This window comes from Lotus japonicus, chromosome 3, assembly GCF_012489685.1.
Source record: "Lotus japonicus ecotype B-129 chromosome 3, LjGifu_v1.2".
NCBI lineage: Eukaryota > Viridiplantae > Streptophyta > Magnoliopsida > Fabales > Fabaceae > Lotus > Lotus japonicus.
Genome location: NC_080043.1, coordinates 32874209 through 32895232, shown reverse-complemented (window position 1 = coordinate 32895232; position 21024 = coordinate 32874209). Strand labels below are relative to the sequence as shown.

The 21024-nt window shown below is 35.3% G+C and overlaps 1 protein-coding gene and 1 non-coding gene across 2 annotated transcripts; both read right to left on the bottom strand.

Annotated features, from left to right (window-relative positions):
* Positions 1-14145: 14145 nt before the first annotated feature.
* On the bottom strand, positions 14146-14219 carry TRNAN-GUU (transfer RNA asparagine (anticodon GUU)). The gene has a single exon. It is a non-coding gene; the product is annotated as a tRNA-Asn (tRNA).
* A 1438-nt stretch (positions 14220-15657) lies between these two features.
* Positions 15658-19746, bottom strand: LOC130709550 (uncharacterized). Its single transcript, XM_057558935.1, has 7 exons — positions 19231-19746; positions 18860-19115; positions 17530-17742; positions 16779-17436; positions 16602-16693; positions 16468-16527; positions 15658-16161 (listed from the first exon to the last, which is right to left on the bottom strand). Exons 1-7 carry the CDS (start codon positions 19402-19404, stop codon positions 16121-16123), a joined length of 1494 nt encoding a protein of 497 aa, XP_057414918.1. The 5' UTR covers positions 19405-19746; the 3' UTR covers positions 15658-16120.
* Positions 19747-21024: the final 1278 nt, after the last annotated feature.

Here is a 21024-nt window from a genome sequence, read left to right as displayed (position 1 = left end):
ACAACATTGGAGAAGACATTTTCATTCCAAGAATGGACATGGTTCCATCTGTCTCAGGTTACCCGTTTAAGTTTGAAAGACGTCATTGGCCATGGATTAATGATCTTTTGTTGCACCAATCTGGTATTCCATCTGCAACTTCTAGGGTCCGTACCAGCTCTGTTTTGGCGGCTGGCGGCTGCTTGGATGCTAGGGAGATTGTTGGGGAGGTTGTTGGGGATTCGGCTCCCGCTTTATATGATGTTGGTTCGGTGAGGTGTGACGGGCTTGGCTTTTTTAGTCCATCACATTCTTGTTTTGAGGTTGGCGAATGCTCTGTTCTTGCTAGAGGCGCTCAAGGCTGTCTGGAAGCTTATTCAGATTCTGGGAGGGAGGAGGATGATGCTCTTGTGGATGCGGCTGCGCTTGGTGATGATTCCGCTCTTGATTTTTCCCCTCCGAGACCTCGTCCTCGTGGTCGGCCTAAGAAAACTAAAGAGGCGTTGATCAGAAGGCAGTGTTCTCGGCGGCCTAGGGAACGTCCTCGTAAATCCGAGAGTGTGAATATCGCTTTTGTGCCGGCGCCGCCTAGTCCTCCGTCTCCATCGGGCCCTTATTTCACGCGAGCAAAGAAGGCTTGGTGTCTTGCTTTTGCAGGCATGTCCTTCCCTGGTAGTGATGAAGATGCCATTCGAGGGCTGGCAGAAGTTATTAAAGAAAATTTTCCTCTTAGGTGTTAGGTCGGCTGCGTTTTTTTCTTTTGGGTGGTTGTTTTTTGTCTTTTGTTGGGTTGGTGGTTGTTTCCCTCTTTGTGAGTTGTTTCCTCTTTCGATTTTTATTGAATAAATCTCTTTTACTCTAAAAAAAAAGACGTCAATTTCTGATCAGTCTATCCTAAATAATTCTGAATTTTATGAAATTTGTAAGACGGTAAAATTTATGAGGCATCACAAATTTATTGGTTTTCTTTATACGTTTTGCTTCTTTACTAATTGTCCAAAAATATTGTTGAACAATCGTATTGAAACATATTACACTACGAATTTAATAATAAATTAATTAATTAAAGGAGTGATTAAAAATCATAAATTCTCACATTACAAATTAATAAACGCATTTTGATGACTTTTTCCTACATTCACTTTTATTCCTTAAATAATCACACACATTTATGTGTTTTAGTCACGCATTTAATGATTTTTTTCTGCATTAACTTCAAGTCAATAAATAATCAAGCGCATTTGCGATATTTAGCATTTAAAAAATTAAAATTTAAATAAAGGTATTTTTCAACCTTTAATGCGTAAAAAAATCATATTTATCAAAAAATACCAAATTTATTGCATTAATAACGTGATAAAGTACATTAAATTCAAAATAACAAAATAGTATAACTGCCTTAATTACATTCAATTATTTTTAACAAATATTCCTTAAAAATATCTTTCCTTAAAACCGTTGACTGCTATTTAGGAAAATCGAATTAAAATAGTTTTAAATCATAATTAAAAAAACAAAATTAATAACATTGATTTGATTTCAAAATTCATCCATCACAATTAAGTACATTAATTACATCGATTTATTTTTAAAAAGTCAAGCAACAACTTAGTAATAATTCCTTAATTACAATTACTTGATTATATACATTAATTATACAAAATTATGTGCGTTAATTAAGTAAATAAAACCTACATACATAAATTAAAAATTCGGATCAAGTAAAAAATTGAATAACGCATTAAATTTTAAAAAAAAACTCAACTTATACTAATAAAAATTCAAGCTTCAACAAAAAGTAATAATAAATCAAAACAAAATCAATTAGGAATCACATAAGAGCAATAAGTCTATATATATATATATAACATGCTAAATATGTTAGATATAAGTTGTTTCTCTGTTCTGTTCTTATATAATTAAGCACTATGGTCGGGATCTGGACTGGTAGTACACTTTGAACTAAACTAAAATGAAAGCTCTTTTGAAAACCTTCTAGGATTATTACTATTCAGACTTATGATCATCTCTGCAGCGGAGGCGTTGAAGGCAGTAAGTCCCTGTGTGGCAGTAAGTCTATATTGGCCATACTACAGACATGTTATTAAGTTCTGAATATTTTTAATGTCCTTGTTTAGTTTCTTTTTGTGGTGGCTTAAGTCTGATCCAGATCTATACTGCTCAACTATTAAGAACAACGCAGAACCTAACTTATATTTCTAATTTATTTATCTGTTTCTATAGAACCAGGTGATGGCGATGATACTTACGGGTGAGGAAGATCTATCTCTCTTGATGCTTCGCTCTTTCTCTTCTAAGCTTTCTTTCAGATCTTCCCAACCCTCTTCTTCTTCTATCGATCATCCTCATCAATCCAATCAATTATCCAAATCTGTCTTCAAAGAAGAAATTCATTTTGAAGATATCAATCAAGATCTTGACAACTGGGAAATTCCAAAAATTTCTCATGCTGAGATCTACAAACCAAACGGATCCTTTTTCAAACGATCAGATTTCATTATCAAAACCGTTGAGCAAACCAACAAGCTCAGATCTGATGATGAAGAAATCCATCTGCTTTCCGAGAAAAGCATCAAAGAACATATCAGCAAGAACTTCAACTATCTTCATATAGGTAGTGTTCAAGTTGGTCTTAAACCCCTAACCAGGAAATCTCTTGACATCGCTGTACTCCTTTGTCTTAGGGATGTTAGACATAATCAATTCCATGACTCCCTCTTAGGAACGGTTGAAACCAGCCTGAGTAATGGACCAATCTTTTTCAATTGCTTTCCAGATCTAACTGTCAGTCTGGAAGACAAAAACATCCTTGATGTCCTCTTCCTAAATATCAAGCTTCACGGCCTTGATATGAAAGAAGATTCCATACCCATCTCTTTGATCTACAGGGTTCAATACAAGGTAATGAACTCCATCAAATCTTATTTCTTGCGAACCAATTGTGAGAAATCTGGAGAAACAACTCTTTTCCTTACAGATTATGATAAGGCAAACGTTATTGTTCCCAAAACCATCCAATGGAGTGATATCACCCTTCCAGAAAAATGGTATTTGGAAAAGGCTACTCCAGCCCAACCTGTTGAAACTCCTGAGTTTCGTGAAATCATCCAACACCAATCTGGCCAAGTAGATCTCATCTTTGATAGGAGAAATTCCTTCTCTATCCCTAGATCTATTAGGACATCCTCAAATGATTTCCAATCCGCCATGTCTAGAAGATCTTTTTCTATGACTAGAAGGAACCAGCCTGAGTCTAGTGCTCGACCTTCCCTCTCTCATGACGGATCTATCTATCCATTTAGCTGGATATGTCAATACTACTCCTGTCAAAACTACCTATGACAAGAGTAAAGAAGATCATCAATCCACCTTATCTCCAACGTATTCTTCTCTAGAAACCCCTGGAGAGACTTCTGATTTCATTGGAGCAATTACTTCCGAATTTGTCATTGACAAAGAAGGTATCCGAGCAGACTTTTACTCTGACCAATGGACTCAGCAAAGAAAATGGTTCTTGGAAAGTATCAGGGTGAAAAGAGAAAGAAGATCCAAGAAAAATTCTATGGGTTCCTTGAGAAAACCCAGCAAAACATCTTCTTTTTTGAATGGTTTCAAGATTACGCCAATAAGAATAGGAAATCTTACCCCTTCCAAGTTGGCATGATTAAATGGAAGCATAAGGATGGAAAAGAAACCCTTTCAAATCTCCCTCCTAAAACTCCTTTTCTTCTTAAAGGAGCCCAATCTACACCTGTCCTAGCTTCTCCCTTCAAGACTAGGAAAGAAGAAGGTGATGTCACTGGTAAAGACATCAAAGACCTTATGGAACAATCCAACTATACCAATAAGTATCTTCAAATTCTTGGAGAATCCCAATCGCAGGATTCCTCTTCCAGGAAAGGTAAAGAAAAGGTCAAGATCGAACCTTCCTCTTCTAATCCTGATATCCCTAAAGGATGTCAACTTGAGAAACCTCTTTTCAAACCTTTTCAAATCAGTTGCCGTTCCAGACACTCGGCTCAAACTCTTCGGGCTAAAAAGGAATCTGACAATGAGCTCCTCCAAAAGGTGGTTGAGCAACTTCAGCTTCTCAAACAAGTTGTCCCGGAAACGCCAACACCAACTTCTGAAACTATTTCCGATCCTACTGTTTCGGCTCCTGCTCCTCCTAAAGAGACTTTAATCCGCCGAACTTCTACTCGTAATACCTCTACTTCTTTAAACAATATTGAAGATGGTAAGGTTGAGTCTGATTTTGATATTCAATCTGATGATCAAACTGTCAAAAGTGTTCCTATCAACACTGTCATTCACAATTCTAGGAATCAGTGGAGAAAAGAGACCAAACTCTATTATCCTAGAGCTACTGCTCCTGATCTTCTTTTAGAAGAATCCTCAAACTTCAAAAGCTTCAGCGCCAACAATGTCTATGAATGGAATATTGATGGTGAAAATGAGTATGGTATCACCAAAATCCTCCAAAATATGACTATGGTAGCCACAGCCTATGTTACCGCCAATAGTTGTCCTGAATCTCTTATTGTCGAAGTCTTGGTTGCTGGTTTCTGTGGCCAGCTCAAAGGTTGGTGGGATAATTATCTCACTGAAGACGAAAAGAATCAGATCTTGACTGCTATCAAGACTGATGAAGAAGGTAATCCTATCATCTAAGATGGAAAATTCATTCCTGATGCTATCAACTCCTTAATCTTTACCATAGCCCAACACTTTGTTGGAGATCCTTCCCTCATCAAGGATAGATCTGGTGATCTTTTGTCCAATCTGAAGTGTAAATCTTTGGGTGATTTTAGATGGTATAAGGAGACCTTCTTGACCAGGGTTTACACCCGAGAAGACAGCCAACAAGCTTTCTGGAAAGAGAAATTCCTGGCCGGTCTTCCTAAATCTTTTGGCGACAAAGTTCGTGAGAAACTTAGAAGCCAAAATCCGGGGGGAGAAATCCCTTATCATACCCTTAGTTATGGACAGCTCATAGCTATCATTCAAAGAGTTGCTCTCAAAATCTGTCAGGACGACAAAATCCAACAGCAACTCACTAAGGAGAAGTCTCAGAATCGCAGAGATTTGGGTACTTTCTGCGAACAATTTGGTATTCAAGGTTGTCCCAAGAAACCTAAACCCAGAAAGCAAGATCCTCCTCCCAAACAGCAATGGAGAAAGAGATCTAGCAGGAATGATCATAGGAAACCCAAGCCTAGATCAAAACCTCAATCTTCGCAAATTCCAAAGAACCCTCCTGAGACTAGACCCTCTCAAGGAAAAGATGTTACCTGCTACAACTGCGGCAAGCCGGGCCATATTAGCAGGTATTGCAGACTCAAAAAGAGAATCTCTGAGCTTCATCTTGAACCTGAGATCGAAGACAAGATCAACAATCTTCTCATTCAAACTTCTGATGAAGAAGAATCTAATCCTTCGGATTATGAGGTCTCTGAAGACCTAAATCAAATTCAGAATGATGATTCTCAATCATCATCCTCCGTCAATACCTTGTCTATCAACACTTTGACCAATGAACAAGATCTACTCTTCAGGGCCATTAATTCTATCCCTGATCCTGAGGAAAAGAAAGTCTATTTGGAACGCCTCAGGTCTACTCTTGAAGATAGGCCTCCCAAAAGTCCTATAACCACTAATAAATTCAATCTTAGAGATACTTTCAAGCGTCTTGAGAAATCTACGGTCAAGCCCGTCACTATTCAAGACCTCCAATCAGAAGTCAATTCCCTTAAGACTGAGGTTAAAAGCCTCAAACAAATCCAAAGCAGTCAGCAGCTTATTTTGGAGAAACTGACTAGAAATTATGAGGAAGATGATTCTTCTGTACCTGATTCCAATCCAGCTCCTAACGACAACTGCGAGGACTTTCTGGAAAATATTAACCAGGTCACCATTCAGAAATTCTTCATCCATGTCAAAATCCTCATAGGTGATTTTATTCTCGAAACCCCTGCCCTCTTTGACACAGGAGCAGATTCCAGTTGTATTTCGGAGGGACTCATTCCCACCAGATATTTTGAGAAAACAACTGAGAAGCTCAGTGCTGCCGAAGGATCTAGACTAAAAATCAAGTATAAAATCCCCTCAGCTATCATAAAAAATGGTAGTCTTGAAATCGAAACTCCATTTCTGTTAGTCAGAAATTTGAGTCAAAAAATCATTATAGGGACCCCATTCATTAAGAAGCTCTTCCCCTATAATACTGACGTAGATGGCATTACTGTCCAGCACCTTGGACAGCCGATTTTATTCAAATTCTCTGAACCCCCCATAGAAAAGACTTTGAATGTCATATCCTACAAGGAGAAGCAGATTAACTTCCTCAAGGAAGAAATCTCTTACAAAACCATTGAGGTTCAATTGCAACAACCTTCTGTCAAATCAAGGATTGAGAATATTTTGGAAGATATTCAATCTAACATCTGTTCTGATCTACCCAACGCCTTTTGGGAAAGGAAGAGCCATATGGTGGAACTTCCTTATCAAAAAGATTTTTCAGACAAACAGATTCCAACCAAGGCTAGGCCTATTCAAATGAATGAAGAACTTCTTCATTTCTGCCAAAAGGAGATTAATGATCTTCTTGAAAAGAAGCTTATTCGCAGGAGTAAGAGCCCTTGGTCCTGTGCAGCCTTCTATGTCAACAAGCAAGCTGAGATAGAACGTGGAACCCCTAGGCTGGTCATCAACTACAAACCTCTCAATCAAGCTCTTTGTTGGATTAGATATCCTATTCCCAACAAGAAAGATCTCCTGGCTAGGCTTCACGACGCCAAGATCTTTTCAAAATTCGACATGAAGTCTGGATTTTGGCAAATCCAATTACAAGAAAAGGATAGGTATAAAACTGCTTTTACTGTTCCCTTTGGGCAGTATGAGTGGAACGTTATGCCTTTTGGGCTAAAGAACGCCCCATCTGAATTCCAAAGGATTATGAACGAAATCTTCAATCCTTATTCCAAATTCACTATTGTCTACATTGACGATGTTCTAATCTTTTCCCAAACTTTAGATCAACATTTCAAACATCTTAATACGTTCATTTCTGTTATCAAAAGGAATGGCTTGGCTGTATCCAAGACAAAGGTCAGTTTGTTTCAAACCAAAATCAGATTCCTTGGTCACAACATCCACCAAGGAACCATCATTCCTATCAATAGAGCCATTGAGTTCACTGATAAATTCCCTGATCAAATCATTGACAAAACCCAACTACAAAGATTCCTGGGTTGTCTCAATTATGTTGCGGACTTCTGTCCTCAACTCAGTACCATAATCAAACCCCTTCATGATAGACTCAAGAAGGATCCTCCACCTTGGTCCGATATTCATACCAATGTGGTCAAACAAATCAAACTTCGTGTCAAGAATCTCTCATTCTTTATCTCCCTAATCCTCAAGCTTTCAAAATTATTGAAACTGATGCCTCTGATATTGGCTTTGGTGGTATTTTGAAACAAAAGGTTTTTGACAAGGAACAAATTATTGCTTTTACTTCAAAACATTGGAATCCTGCTCAGCAGAACTATTCTACTGTCAAAAAAGAAGTTTTAGCAATCGTTTTATCTATTTCAAAATTTCAATCTGATTTGATTAATCAAAAATTCTTAGTCCGTGTGGACTGCAAATCTGCGAAAGAAATCTTACAAAAAGATGTCAAAAACTTAGCTTCAAAACATATCTTTGCCAGATAGCAAGCTATTTTAAGTGTTTTTGACTTTGATATTGAATATATAAAAGGATCTACCAATTCTCTCCCTGATTTTCTTACTCGTGAATATTTGCAGGGAAGAACCTAACATGGCCTCCATAGGCCCCTCCTCCTCCTCCTCACGAGGAAGAGGCAAAAGCAGAGAAAGGAATAAAGGTATTGTAATCACTGACCCTTTAATCTTATCTGAGCCCACTGCTCACCAATCTGGACCCACTGTCCAAAAAATTGAGCCCACTGCTCAGACCCAATCTTCCCAACCAAAACAAACTAAAGCAGATTATGCTTTATCCATCCCAACACTTCTTGCCTTCAAACAAGCAGGCTTAGATGAAATACCTCAAGGCCTCACCAAACTTCCAAATAAATCTTGGGCCAGCATCGCCGACAAAGATGATGACCAAGAAATTCAATCCCTCCAAGCTTTTATTGATAGAACCAGAAGCTTAGCAACTTATGATGGGAAAAAACCTGTTGTTGTTGCCCAACCTAGCCTAGTTGCCCGACCTAGCCCAAATTCAGGTTACTTGGCTAAAGCAGATATGAAATTCCAAACCTTCATCGAACCAGAATGGTGGGACAATTCTGGAGGAGTTAACCTGGCCAATAAAATTGGTACCAAGCTCTTCCCAAGTCATCTTGATCCCACTCACCCAATCAAAACCCAAAGATTCTATGAGTTTATTCTGGTTGACACAAACAGTGTGGAAATCAAACATTTTAGGGATAAAAATGATAATTCCCTAATTACCCATTCTACACTACAAATCCTCCGTGTCCTTCGTCCCAATGACTTTGGACCAAATCCAAACAGTTACAAAAAGTTCTCCCAGAATTTCGACCCAGTTGGTTTTAATTATTGGGACTATATCAGGGCCTGGGATAATATAATCCTTGGTCTGCAAAACAAAAGTTTCAAACATTCTTGGCTCATTTATTTTAAATGGACCAACAAATATTCTTTTCCAAATTGGTTTCATTCATGGTGGAGCTTCTTTGGACCTACAGCTGAAATTTTCCCCTCTGAAGTTCTTGAGGGATACAATCACTTCATTAAACACTGGAACAAAGAGTTGAACAATTATCCAGATTGTTTAAACTTTTTTACAATCTTTTCCCTCTCTTGGGTGTTCTCTTGGTGTTATGGTCTTAAGACCAAAACCCAACCAATCCTTTACAAACAGGCTCTCATCAAATGGTGGAAAATCTTTGATGCGACAAAAGCCTACAAAGAAAATGTGAGCCAATGGTTCAAAACCAATCAGAAATATCTCAAGCATGCAAGTCCACAGACTAGTCTCTTGCTAAACCAAAAGGCCCACATCACAGCGGCCCTTGCAGGAGCTTCAACGGAAGAAGACTTGCTGAGAAACCTTCAATCTGCTCTTTAATTATTGAAGGAGCCAATCGAGCAGGCCTCATCCTCAAAGGCCCCTCAACTCAAAATCACCGACCAGTCGTCCTCATTTGGGTCAGACTTTGTCCATGAATCTACAGAATCAGATGATGAAGACTTCTGCTAAAGTTGTTTTGTCGTCTTGCAATCATTCAATTTTGTAATAATTCTATCTATTATTGTAATCCACTGTAGCAACAGTAGAACTTTTTACTGTAGCAAATAGTGTCCGTCAAATAGTACCGTCTACCGGAACTATTTAAACAGTGACCAAATTTTCCCTTTAAATAGGCATCTTCTGAGCTTTGTTAATCAGAGTTTGGTAGAGCTTAGTTAGAGTGTTTAGAGAGAGAAACACTGAGAGAATTCCTTCTGTAAGTTCTCCTTCAGTTTTCCTTTCTTTCAATCTTTTAGGTTTTTAAGTTTCAGTTTTTCAGTTTTTAAGTTTCAGTTTTGTAATCTATGTTTATGTAATATATATCTTGTTCAAGTTTTATTTTTCTGTTTATGGAAGGCTGAGCCTCCTGTTTTAATTCCTGTTTTTAATTTCTGCAATTTAATTTTCTGCAAAAGGCCCCTCCGTGGTGGCGTCCTACTTCTCTTAATCCTCTTCTCATCCCCCTCCTTCTGCTTCCGACCCCCTGGCGTCCTAATTTCTGCAATATATATATATATATATATACACTTTAGTATACATCTCCTTTGATACACAAGTTCAGGCCAAAATCAACAAACGTTAGTTTTCATCTCCAAAACTTTATTGCATCATGAATCTGAATTATAGCCTACTTGACCAACTGACTCCTTTAGCACATGATTGGACTATTGTCGTTCGAGTAATAAGGGCGTGGTTTGCTGAAGAAGAAGAGGAAGAAGATGAGGAAGGACACGATGGTTCGTTCTATAATATGTTGTTGATGGATCAAAAAGTATGTAAACCAGAAACAATTTTGCTATTATTAAATATGTAATTGTATTTTAATTTAATTCACGGATATAAATTCATATGAAACTCCTTCATTTCTAATGTCAAACAATCCATGCAGAGTGTAGGCGTAACCTTCATGAACGTTTTGCCAACAGAATCACGGAAGGTTTGGTATACCGTTTTGAATATTCTGGGTATGACATAATTTCCGAGGTCTTAGTGCATCTAGGCATATCTACAAGATACACTTGCAAAGTAGAACAAGGATGGTTCCATATAATAAAGATGTGTTTTCTGTGCGTGATCTGATATTTGACAACGTGCAAGAAATTCTAAATCCTGACTTTGACGAGCGGTTCTTAGTTGGTATGTAAATATTTACCTTCATTTAAATAACTTCAAATACATCAACACTTTCATGTATTGACATTACCATTAAAACATATGTTATGGGCGAAGTAACGCACATCAGAAATTACAACGGATTTGAGCGGAATAGAGTCCATACGTAGAGCAGAGACATTGAACTTGAATCTCAAGGGTAAATTTGCTTTTATCAATAAAAAAATTAGTATTATTAATTTCTATAAATTCCTACAGAAGAAAGTTAACAACTTTTATTTAATTTTTTTCCAGCAAAAAAATTAAATGTTTTTTATACGGCCAATTTGTCGACGAATTGGATGCACCTCTAAATTCAAAAGGACAACAAACATGTTGTGATTATCATATTGCTCTGAGTTGTAACAATTCATCAAGGTACATTTAATTATTTTGAGCAACAAACAAACATAAACTTCTATATAATAAATCAACATGTTTAAACTTAAACTTATGATCGATTGCTAATTTTTTTTTCAGGGGTATAAAAACTAACTGCTGGGTTAAACTGCACTATAGTAATGTTCAATCCTGACATTCCACAAGCAGTGTTCTACAGAGAAAGGTATGTATGTACTATGGATTTCATATTACTTTGAACAAATTTAGATGACAAATAACAACATAATTTTTGTTTCTTCGAAGATTATTTGAGTGTGACACAGTTCAAACTCAAGTAATGAACGTTATGATTGAAAGATTAAACGTTACTGAAAAAGATGAGTTCCTGACGCTTTTCCCAAGCACAAGTATTAAAAATTTGGTTACTCACTTTTAATTTAATTTATTAGACTTTTTTTTTATTAAAAAAAACAGACATTGATTTTCATTCAACGTTTTAATTAAATAAAACAATTACTTATTATATTATTAACTATTAAATTAGTAAATAAACATATAATGTTAGGATTACACTAAATAAAAATGCGTTTTAAATAAAAAATTCTTGGAGTTAGAGATTTTTAAACCCTAACTACAAACTTAAATACTTATTAAACTAATTTAATAATCACCTATTATGGAAAATTAACAACACATGAATAATGAGATAAAATATCATTTTAATTAGACCATAAACTCTTATACTCTTTCATTGAATTTAATTGCTTTAAATTCATAACGTTATAATAGGAAAAAAAGATTTTGATACACGTTTTAAATTCATAATGGTTATTTATATCTACATCATGATTTCTGATATTTTCGATTCAAATGTTCTCTGACTGAGGTATTGGTCATCACTATTGTAAAATAGGTTTGGTTTAGACATTGGTCAGCACTATTATAAAATAGGTTTGTTTTGCAGACAATCACTAAAAGTGGTAAACAAAACACACCTCCAGCTATAGTTGAAGACTCCAACACACCTGTTAAACGTCGTTCAGAATATGGTTTCATAACAGAAGTTGTTGGAAGTAAAGATGCAGAAATGTTGAAAAAGATCAAGGTTTCAAAGATTTAGTTGCATTTCCTTAAGATTGTTTGCAAATAAATAGCTTTTGTGTTAAACTTTCACTTTTATGTTTTTACCTACGTTGAGAATTTGTTTTTTTTTTGGTAAATTGACCTCGATGGTCACTTTCAAACATTTTGACTTTTTTTCTTCGTATATTGACCATGTTACTAAAATATTCAATAAATCATTTTATGTTTGCAAATCTTCGTGCATACGTCAATTTAAATGTGTTTTCGACCCTTAAACACATTACTTTACAAAAAAAAATAACCTACACCACAAATGTGCAAAAAAGAAAAATAAACCAAATACCTATATAGAATTAAAAAATATATATTAATTGATTAATAAAAATTAAAAAAAATAAATCCAAAATTAAATTCCCCTTAAAAACTAGTAAGAATTCAAAGAGCATTAAGAAAGAGTTCAACAAAACCTTTTGTGATGTGTGATTAATGCATTAGGAATGGTATTAAATTGGGAAGATAAAAAAAAAAATTGACGTAAGAAAATAAAAAATTATTATGGAATCGAGAAGATAAAAATATGATAAAAATATTAGATGTGACATGCGCAATTTTGCTGAGATGATAAAAAAAAATTGTGATGTGTAATTAGTTATCAACGCTACAACCCGCGACTCACTAATAAAATTAGTTGTATATGTAATTGATTTTAATTTAGTATAATATTATACATTATTCATTATATGCTAAGAAGGGGTCTATAAGCTACCTGAGATAGCTTATAGCTTAAAGCTTTAAGCTACTAAAATAAGTTCATTTACCAAACACTTTTGAAGAACTTTTAAACTAGTCAAATAAGCTTTAAGCTAGTCAAATAAGCTATAAACTAGCTAAAATAACATGCCAAACATAGCCTATATCTAAACATATAGAAAAATGGTTGTGACATAATCACTTGATGTTGGTAACTAAAACATTTGAACGAAAAGTTAAAGAACCTCTTGTAGAAATGTGTACAAGTCTAAACTATTTAAAAAAATGAAACATTCTTTAGTTATGACTACTAATTGAAAATTTTAAACTTGTCCAAGATATACCAATAAAATTAAACTAATCATCATGTGTTAGGGATTTTAGCCATTAAATAAATTTACGCTGAACCTGTCTAAAAATATTTGGGTTGATTTGTTTTAAGTTTTCTTTTATAGGGTAAACCTAAAAATGCAAGAGATATGATTTACCAAAATAGTTAGGAAGGTTATAAGTGTTGTTAACGCTCTGGTTGGACTTACATAATGTTGACGAGTAGTAGATAAGTTAGATCTCCGTAAGGGTGATGTTATAAGATCGAATTCAGTATGATCATTTATTTAGAATAACAGACATAGTTTCTGTAGCAGGTTTACACTTGTCAAAGACCAATAACGCTCCGGTCTACACTCATAAATTAAGATATAAAAATTGATTTATTTATATAACTATGTTTTGCCCTGTGTTGCACGGGTACGGGTACGGTACCTGGTACGGTACCCGGTACGGGTACGGTATTGGGTATGCGGTACGCAATTTTTGAAAAAACAGGGATACAGGTACGTTAGATATATGTATATTTTTTTAAATATAATATATAATAAAATATACATAATATTTAAATATAAATAAATTATACAAAAAAAAGGCAAAACGTCGTCGTGTTGAGCTAGGAAAAAAATATAAAGGCCAAAACGACGTCGTTTTGAGCCAGGAAAAAAAAAAGGTAAAACGTCGTCGTTTTGAGCCAGGAACCATTTTTTTTTTTTGAAATGGGTAGGTACTGGGTACGTACCCACAGCGTATGCGTACCGGGTATGTACCCGGTACGGGTACGGACTGTTACCCATGCATCACAGGTTTTGCCTAAAGTAATAGTAAAGCAAAAATTAAAAAAATCACTAGAAAGAAGGCTCAAACATCCAATCATGTTAGTACACCTTTAATGTTCTTAACTAGGTAGTAACCTGTGATAGACCTCGTTGCTTATTTAAAAAAAATCAAAGCAAATTGTATAATATTATACAATATATTACAATTGTAAATTAATTTTAAATATTGACCAACTATTGAGATTGCAATTAATATTAATCAAATATTGTTTCCAACAAAATGTTTTGATGCATTATTATCAAATATTCAATGCAATGTGATAATTATTGACATGATAAATGAATAATAGTCCAAGTTAGCAACTATAGCATTCACTGCAGAAGGTATCAAGCAATATTAATAAAGGAAAAATGCTTCAAAAAGCGCTAGAAGGAGGGTTCGAACCTCCGACCTTGTGGTTAACAGCCACACGCTCTAACCAACTGAGCTATTCCAGCTGATGCTATGTAAGGTCAATTTTTATTTTAATATACGTTTTTACGCCAGTCATTCAAATAAGCAAATAACACATGCCCAAATAAATCTCTAAAAAAGTCTTATCTAAGTTAATTGGATAAAGACATAAAACATATCACTGTAAATTTTGCTGAATTTTCATTATTAGAAAAGTTCACCCTGATGTTTGAGAAGGATTTCTTTGAATAAAATACGTTGAAAATATAACTACTCCTTAAATACCCGCCTATTAGTTATATTTCCCAAGCCTCATCCCCAGTGAAAACAGAATATCTTATAGACATGATTCAGGTTCCATTATATTTAGTTATGAGAAAACATAAATAAACACAGTAATTTGTAAGGAAAATAAGCTTTTGTAAGAAAAATGGTGTTAGATGGAGTGAAGCAGCCAAAAGTTAGGCACAATATATTAACTAAGTTTTGAACTCTATCCTCTAATCAGAAATGTAGAACTACAACTGTTAACTAGACTTTTGACCCCAAAAAAAAACTGTTTACTAGACTGAGATGCACGTCTTTTGTTAATTTATCCTGGTAATAATAACAGGAAAAGATGAAGGAATGCCTTTTGTTAATATTTGCATCCATGCAACCTTATATTGTGGAAGAAGCTGTTGGCATAAAAAGTGTTAGCTTCAACCAACAAAATCATAATAAGAGTATACTAAAATGATGTCTTAAAGAATGTACTGCAAATATATATGGGCAAATGTCAAATACAATGAAACTTTAGCATACTTCAATTTGGAAGAAAGTCAATTCTTGTTCTAATCTTGGAAACGAGAAATTGGACACAACTTAGAACACAGTTGAAGCCTTTTGAGTAGAATGTCTAATTACAGAATCCCATATCAAATTGATTATTCAACTTGTGGATATTATCATATTACATTAGTTAGACAATTACTAGCTGTGATTGGAGGAGAGTATTGAAGCTATCAATATCATATGGGTTCCATGTATAGATTTATTTCCGACACTAGCTGTAGTAAAATCAAAACATGCACAACGAAACCATAATTTTATTGTTGGTTTAAGACTTGTATACCCTATAGGAGGTAATCCTAGGTAGACTAGCTTTCCTAGCAAAGGTATTTCCATATTGCTTGAGGAAAATCAATTATGTACAACTGAAACCAACCACATGTTGGTCCATGACACATAGCAAGCCTGTTACTCAGACCTAGGATTTTGACAACAATGAGTTGTTAACATCATAGACAAATTGTTAAATTCATCAATTTAATAGAACAGACCCTCCAGAGAGTAATAGGGTTCATCAAAGAATTGTTAACATCAAGTCAATTAGGATCTTCTATGCAATAATTTTCTATTAAAGGAGTACAAAACAATCCTGTGGAGTGGATGAGATAGAAATTTGCACTTACGTGCATCACCATAACCAGGAAAAAACACTGAAATAAAACAAGTATTGACTAAAAACATCACATACAACTCTACATTGTTTAGTTTTAAGAAAGAAAGAAGATCAAGGATTCAAAATTACAAGTATGATCGTAGTTTTCTACAAAGTTCTGAAACATACGACAAATGCAAATCCAGAATTCAGGAAATTACAGTAATCTCATAACACAGATTCCTAGCATGATTAGTCTCTGCCTCACCTCTTTCCCATACATTTTAAGCTGTTTCACAATATTTGATCCAGAAATTTTTTGTTCAAAGAGCTTCTAGATTGCATCACTTTAGCTTTGTCTTCATGACCAAACAGGCAAATAGGTTAAAGAATTAATGAATGGTGTTAACATCGTGAATCAAGGGCAACTGCAAAGTATCATTCTCTTCGCAATGAACATAAACATCTTCTGCCGCATGCAGGCATAGCAAGTAATCCCGAGTCATTCTTCAAACAGTCAGATCAACAATTCTCCTGATCTAAACAATGCTGGCGTTTTTTCACTGAAAGCATAATATAGCATGAGTTGATATTGTAAGATCTTTAAATATTAAAAAGCATATATATATATATATATATATATATATATATATATCATGAATTAACTATTCTGAAATTTTCTACCTCCCCTCCCTACTTTGTAGGAAATTTAAGTTTCGTTATTTAAAAGAATGAAGGCAAAACAGATTGTACTATAGATAAAACTGCCATGGAGGCTATATCATGCCATGCCGTCACTTTCTCAAAAGTTTACGTTGTTGTAAAGATGCTCGAGTGAGTTTATATCTAAAAGAACTGAATAAATTTACCTGGGCTTATAGTTTTTATGCATTTTGTGACAGTGTTCATTGTAGTCAGACAATCAGGGCCTGCAGAATTTAAAGCTTCTCAGTAAATTGTGATTTAGGTCATAATTATGAAGATGCACAATGAGTTTCATTACCAAGTGTATTCATGTCTTTCTCAGATAGAACTTCTGCCTTAGTTGATGATAATCCAGATATAACTTGATTAGCCTTGCATTCATGAGAAGACCTGTTTAAATAAATAAAAAACAAAAGAATGTCAGGTAGCAGCATTGATTAATAACAAAGGATGCAGCAATAAACAGAAACAATACCCTGAAGGATTATCCTTTGAATGACTTGATGCAGGATTGTCAGAAAAATCAATGCCTTCACAAGGAATTTCTAGATCATTTAACATTTCAGTGAATGAGAAGTCCATTCCCAAGGCATCTAAGTTAGAAAAATCAATGTCAAATAGGTCAAGTTCCTTGTCAGACTCAGATGTAGACATTTCATTAGGCGATGATTTGTCCAAGCTCTCAGGCATATCAGAGGCATCAAAGTCCAACCTGCTTCTTACGTGATCCCTCTTACTTACCTTGTCTGAATTCACCGCCTTAACAGGAGAAATGCAATGACTGCTCTCTATATAAGCCATCTGTTTTGCAGGGCTAACCAAAACTCTCTTGGTTGAAACTACAGAGTAACAAGTAGGTGTAGCCTCCCCGTTGCAAGTTGCCACCGAAGAAATCTCAGTAGGGGATATATTTGTATCACTGTGACAGGAATTTGATCTGGGAGGTGTCTTTGGAACTGGTGAATTGGTAGGAATAGTAAGTGCAGGATGATTAAATAAGCATTTAACAACACTGGATCCTGGAACCTCGGATCCACTGGGTATGCAGTTCCCAGCTGATGATTGAGTTGGACAAGAGAGCTGAGAAACTGCTTGATTATTGACACTAGTTGATTGTAGCAGTGGTTTTTTACCTGACAATGGGATAGAATAACAAATTAATTGATGACACATAAAAGATTAGCTTATATACCAACCAAATGCACAAGCTATAAGACTATGTATACCTTTGACAGGAATTTTCCTACTGGATGATGCACCACGAGATCTCTTTGCAACTGAAGGGACATCCACTGTATTAGTATCTTTTCTTTTTCTGCTAGATACACTTACTATGGGTGTTGAGAAGTTTCCAGTCTCTGGATTAGTGTTGATAGACGGGGGCAGCGAGTGAATGTTCAATGTGTTTTGCGTCATCATAGTAGTAGCAGTAGTTAGAGCTGGATTCAAAAAAAAAAAGTAGTTAGAGCTGGAACACCTTTAAAGAAAGAATCCAAGATCACAACAGAGAAACATCAATACATCATTCAAACCACAACTTTGATATATTCAAAACTATAAACTATTTCATTCCCATCCACTTTCCCTTTCAACTCTCTTCTTTTTCTATCATATCTCTCACTTCTCTGAGCATGTTTGTTTTTCAGTTAAATTCGTGTTTTCTTACATTGGAATGCCAAATTTACCATTCCTAGACAATAAATGTGAAACCAAGTCCTTGAATCAGTTAACATTCAACTTGGTTTCACATTAAAACAAGCACTCTCACTCTCCCTTTTATTCCTATCTTTCTCTAGAGGTGGATGTGGAGTTAGTGTGTATAATTGGTTTCCTTCAAACAGTTAAAAGATTGAAGGTCAAATAACCTTTCAATCCAATTGAAACTTAATCCAACGATATTATTTTAATATGCTACAATCTACTCCAGATATAACCCTGAATTGATAACCATTCATAGCTTTCACATTTCACACACAACAGAAAACTCTGAGAAACCAATAGAAAGTAAGAAACATAATTTTCTTATTACAAAAAAACCAGAGTTATACTGCCTCCTTGATTGAAGATGTCTAAAATTCTCCACTACTCTCTATTCAGAATCAAAAACCAGTAAATTAGCCCAGAAAAAAACCTTCTAAGATGAGTTTTCCTTAACTGTCATGCATAACTAAATTATCAAAAACCAAACTGAAACTGAGCATTAATCTTAAATAGTCAAGACCCTTATTGATCAAGTTTATGGCATAATATGCTCTAAGTTGAAGTCTCTAATCACAACTAGCAATACGGCCACAATTTCGAGCAATAGTCAGCAATTTATCTAATGTATGGTGTTTCTAAACATGTAATCAATTAAAAGATGAAAGTAAATAACAACATAATAGCTTTGCCTAGCGTTTTCAATTCGTTATGGCTTCAACAATTACTTTGGAACTGCAATTCACCCACAACTTAAGGGACAACAACTTCAAAAAAAAAATGGTATAAATTTAAAACAATAACATCAATAATCACTAAGATTCAACTCCTTATGAATTAGGGGGGAAACTGTTATACCTGGAGGAGTTCCATTCTGAAGTTTCGGTTGAGGAACCACCGCAGATTTCGCGTTCATTACATGGACATTAGGCGCAGCGTTGCTTCGGCTAGCATTGTAAGCGTTCATGACATTATGCATTCCTTGCAACAGCATCTGAACCCGGTTTTTCTCTTGCTCCACAAGAACCCTTTCCCGATCCACCATCACCTTCTGCTCCTTCAAGCATATATACTCATTCAGCATCTCACCCAAGCTCAACAAACTCTTCGGCACCTGAAAAATCCAATAAATCAAACAAAAACAAAATCCAAATTCGACACAGAAGATCACGACCCAAGTGGAAAAAATTAAAAGGGGTTGCAAAAGACGGAAATGGGTAGCGGAAAACCTGGTTAATCGGCGAATTGGCGATGAGCGAGGAAGCTTCGTTTCGGAAGGCGGAGCGCGTTTCGGTGAAATTGTTGTCGCAGAGGTACCTGTCGACGATGAATGCGACCTGGATTGGGGTGACCTTGCCCTTGCCGAATGAGTCTGGTTTTCTAGGTTTTGATTGCTTCACCATTGTTGTTTACTTCGTTTTGACACAGTCAACAACGAAGAAGAAGATGAAGATGAAGCGTGGTGAAGAAATTTGAAAAATATTGGAGGGGAAGTGAGTGTGAGTGGTTCAAAACGCGGGACTTTTTTGCCTTCAAATTCAGTAGCAGTTTTGGCGGTAGACGGCAAAACAGAACAAGATTTCAATTTTCATGAAAATGTGTAAGAAATAAAAAAAAATGAATGAAATCGAACCTGCAAAAGAAAATGAAAATTTGTAATGAAAAAGAAAAATAATTTGCATACAAACAACCTCTCTATTCCAAAAGAGAGCGCTTTTGCACACAGAGTGATCTGGTTCGAAATTGCGAAAGTAAGTAAATACACAAAAAGAAAAAAACATTTATCCCGAAACACATAAGAATGAAAGTGAAAGAAATGATGAAAAGGATGATAGGCTTTTCATAATTTTGCATTTTACATAAAACTAAAAGAAATATCTTAATATTTTTTGATTCTCACAATATACTCTAATCACAAAAATGAATAGCGTGACTTACCTGAAAATGTTTTCGTGACTGTCTTGAACTTTTCGAATGATCTTTTGGAAGAGAAAATACGGCGTATTTTTATTATATAGTGTAAGTTTTTTCTTGAAACCCTAGATGAGGGTTTTAAACATTCCATTTGTGTATGAGTGCGCGGAATGTAGATCAAAATGACACGATCGTGATGATGACTAGGTTACACAAGGGTGTTAGTATATTGACACGTGCGTGTTGAAAAATCATGTGCCTATAATTTTATGGCTTAAGCATGTTTGGAGGCACTTTGGTGCATCAGTTCTGCGAAAACTAGTTTATCTACCGATGTACTCCAAAGTAAATTTAAAATACCCAAAACAAGCTTAAAAAAATACCCAAAACATGTAAAACCATGGGATTTTTCATAGAAATTAACATGCAAGCTCTAACATTTCAATTCTACAACATTAGTAAAAATTAAGTGAAAATCATAATGATGGTTAAACAACCATCCTTTTTATGTCTTTTACCATCCTTTTTATGTCTTTTACCTAATTTGAATTTAATTATAATATGATAAGATAAATAAATATGACTGGATATATGCATAAGGTTTGTTTATATGACGCTAAACAATGAGTGGCTTGAGTTTGTTATGTTATATGGTTTTGCGGCTTGATGTCCATGTTGTGCAGCTTACTCTAGCTGTTGATAATTACGCTGATGGGTGGTTTCTCCCCAGTTTGTTGTATACCCAATTGCCCCGTTTGGATGTTATTTCCCTTTTGTGCTTTGTGTTGAAGCATGGTGTCTCTATTATTTTGTTTGGAGTCATCATATTGATGACGTGTACTTGACCAAGAGACGCTAGCATTGGCTCTTTAGGTCGTGATGCCATATCGCCACCTTTGTTGCCTCAGTTCTCCTAGAATCGGATTTGGAGGCTTTAGGTGTCCGAGCGTATCTGCTTCTTTTATATGGTTAGCTTGCCATGATGCCCTTTCCCCTGTTGGATTTTTATTTTTCAGGAAGGTCTCAGATAATGTTTGTGGTTTTTGTCATTTTCATGTGGAGGCTATCTTGCACTTCCTTAGGGACTGTCCTCAAACACATGTTGTTTG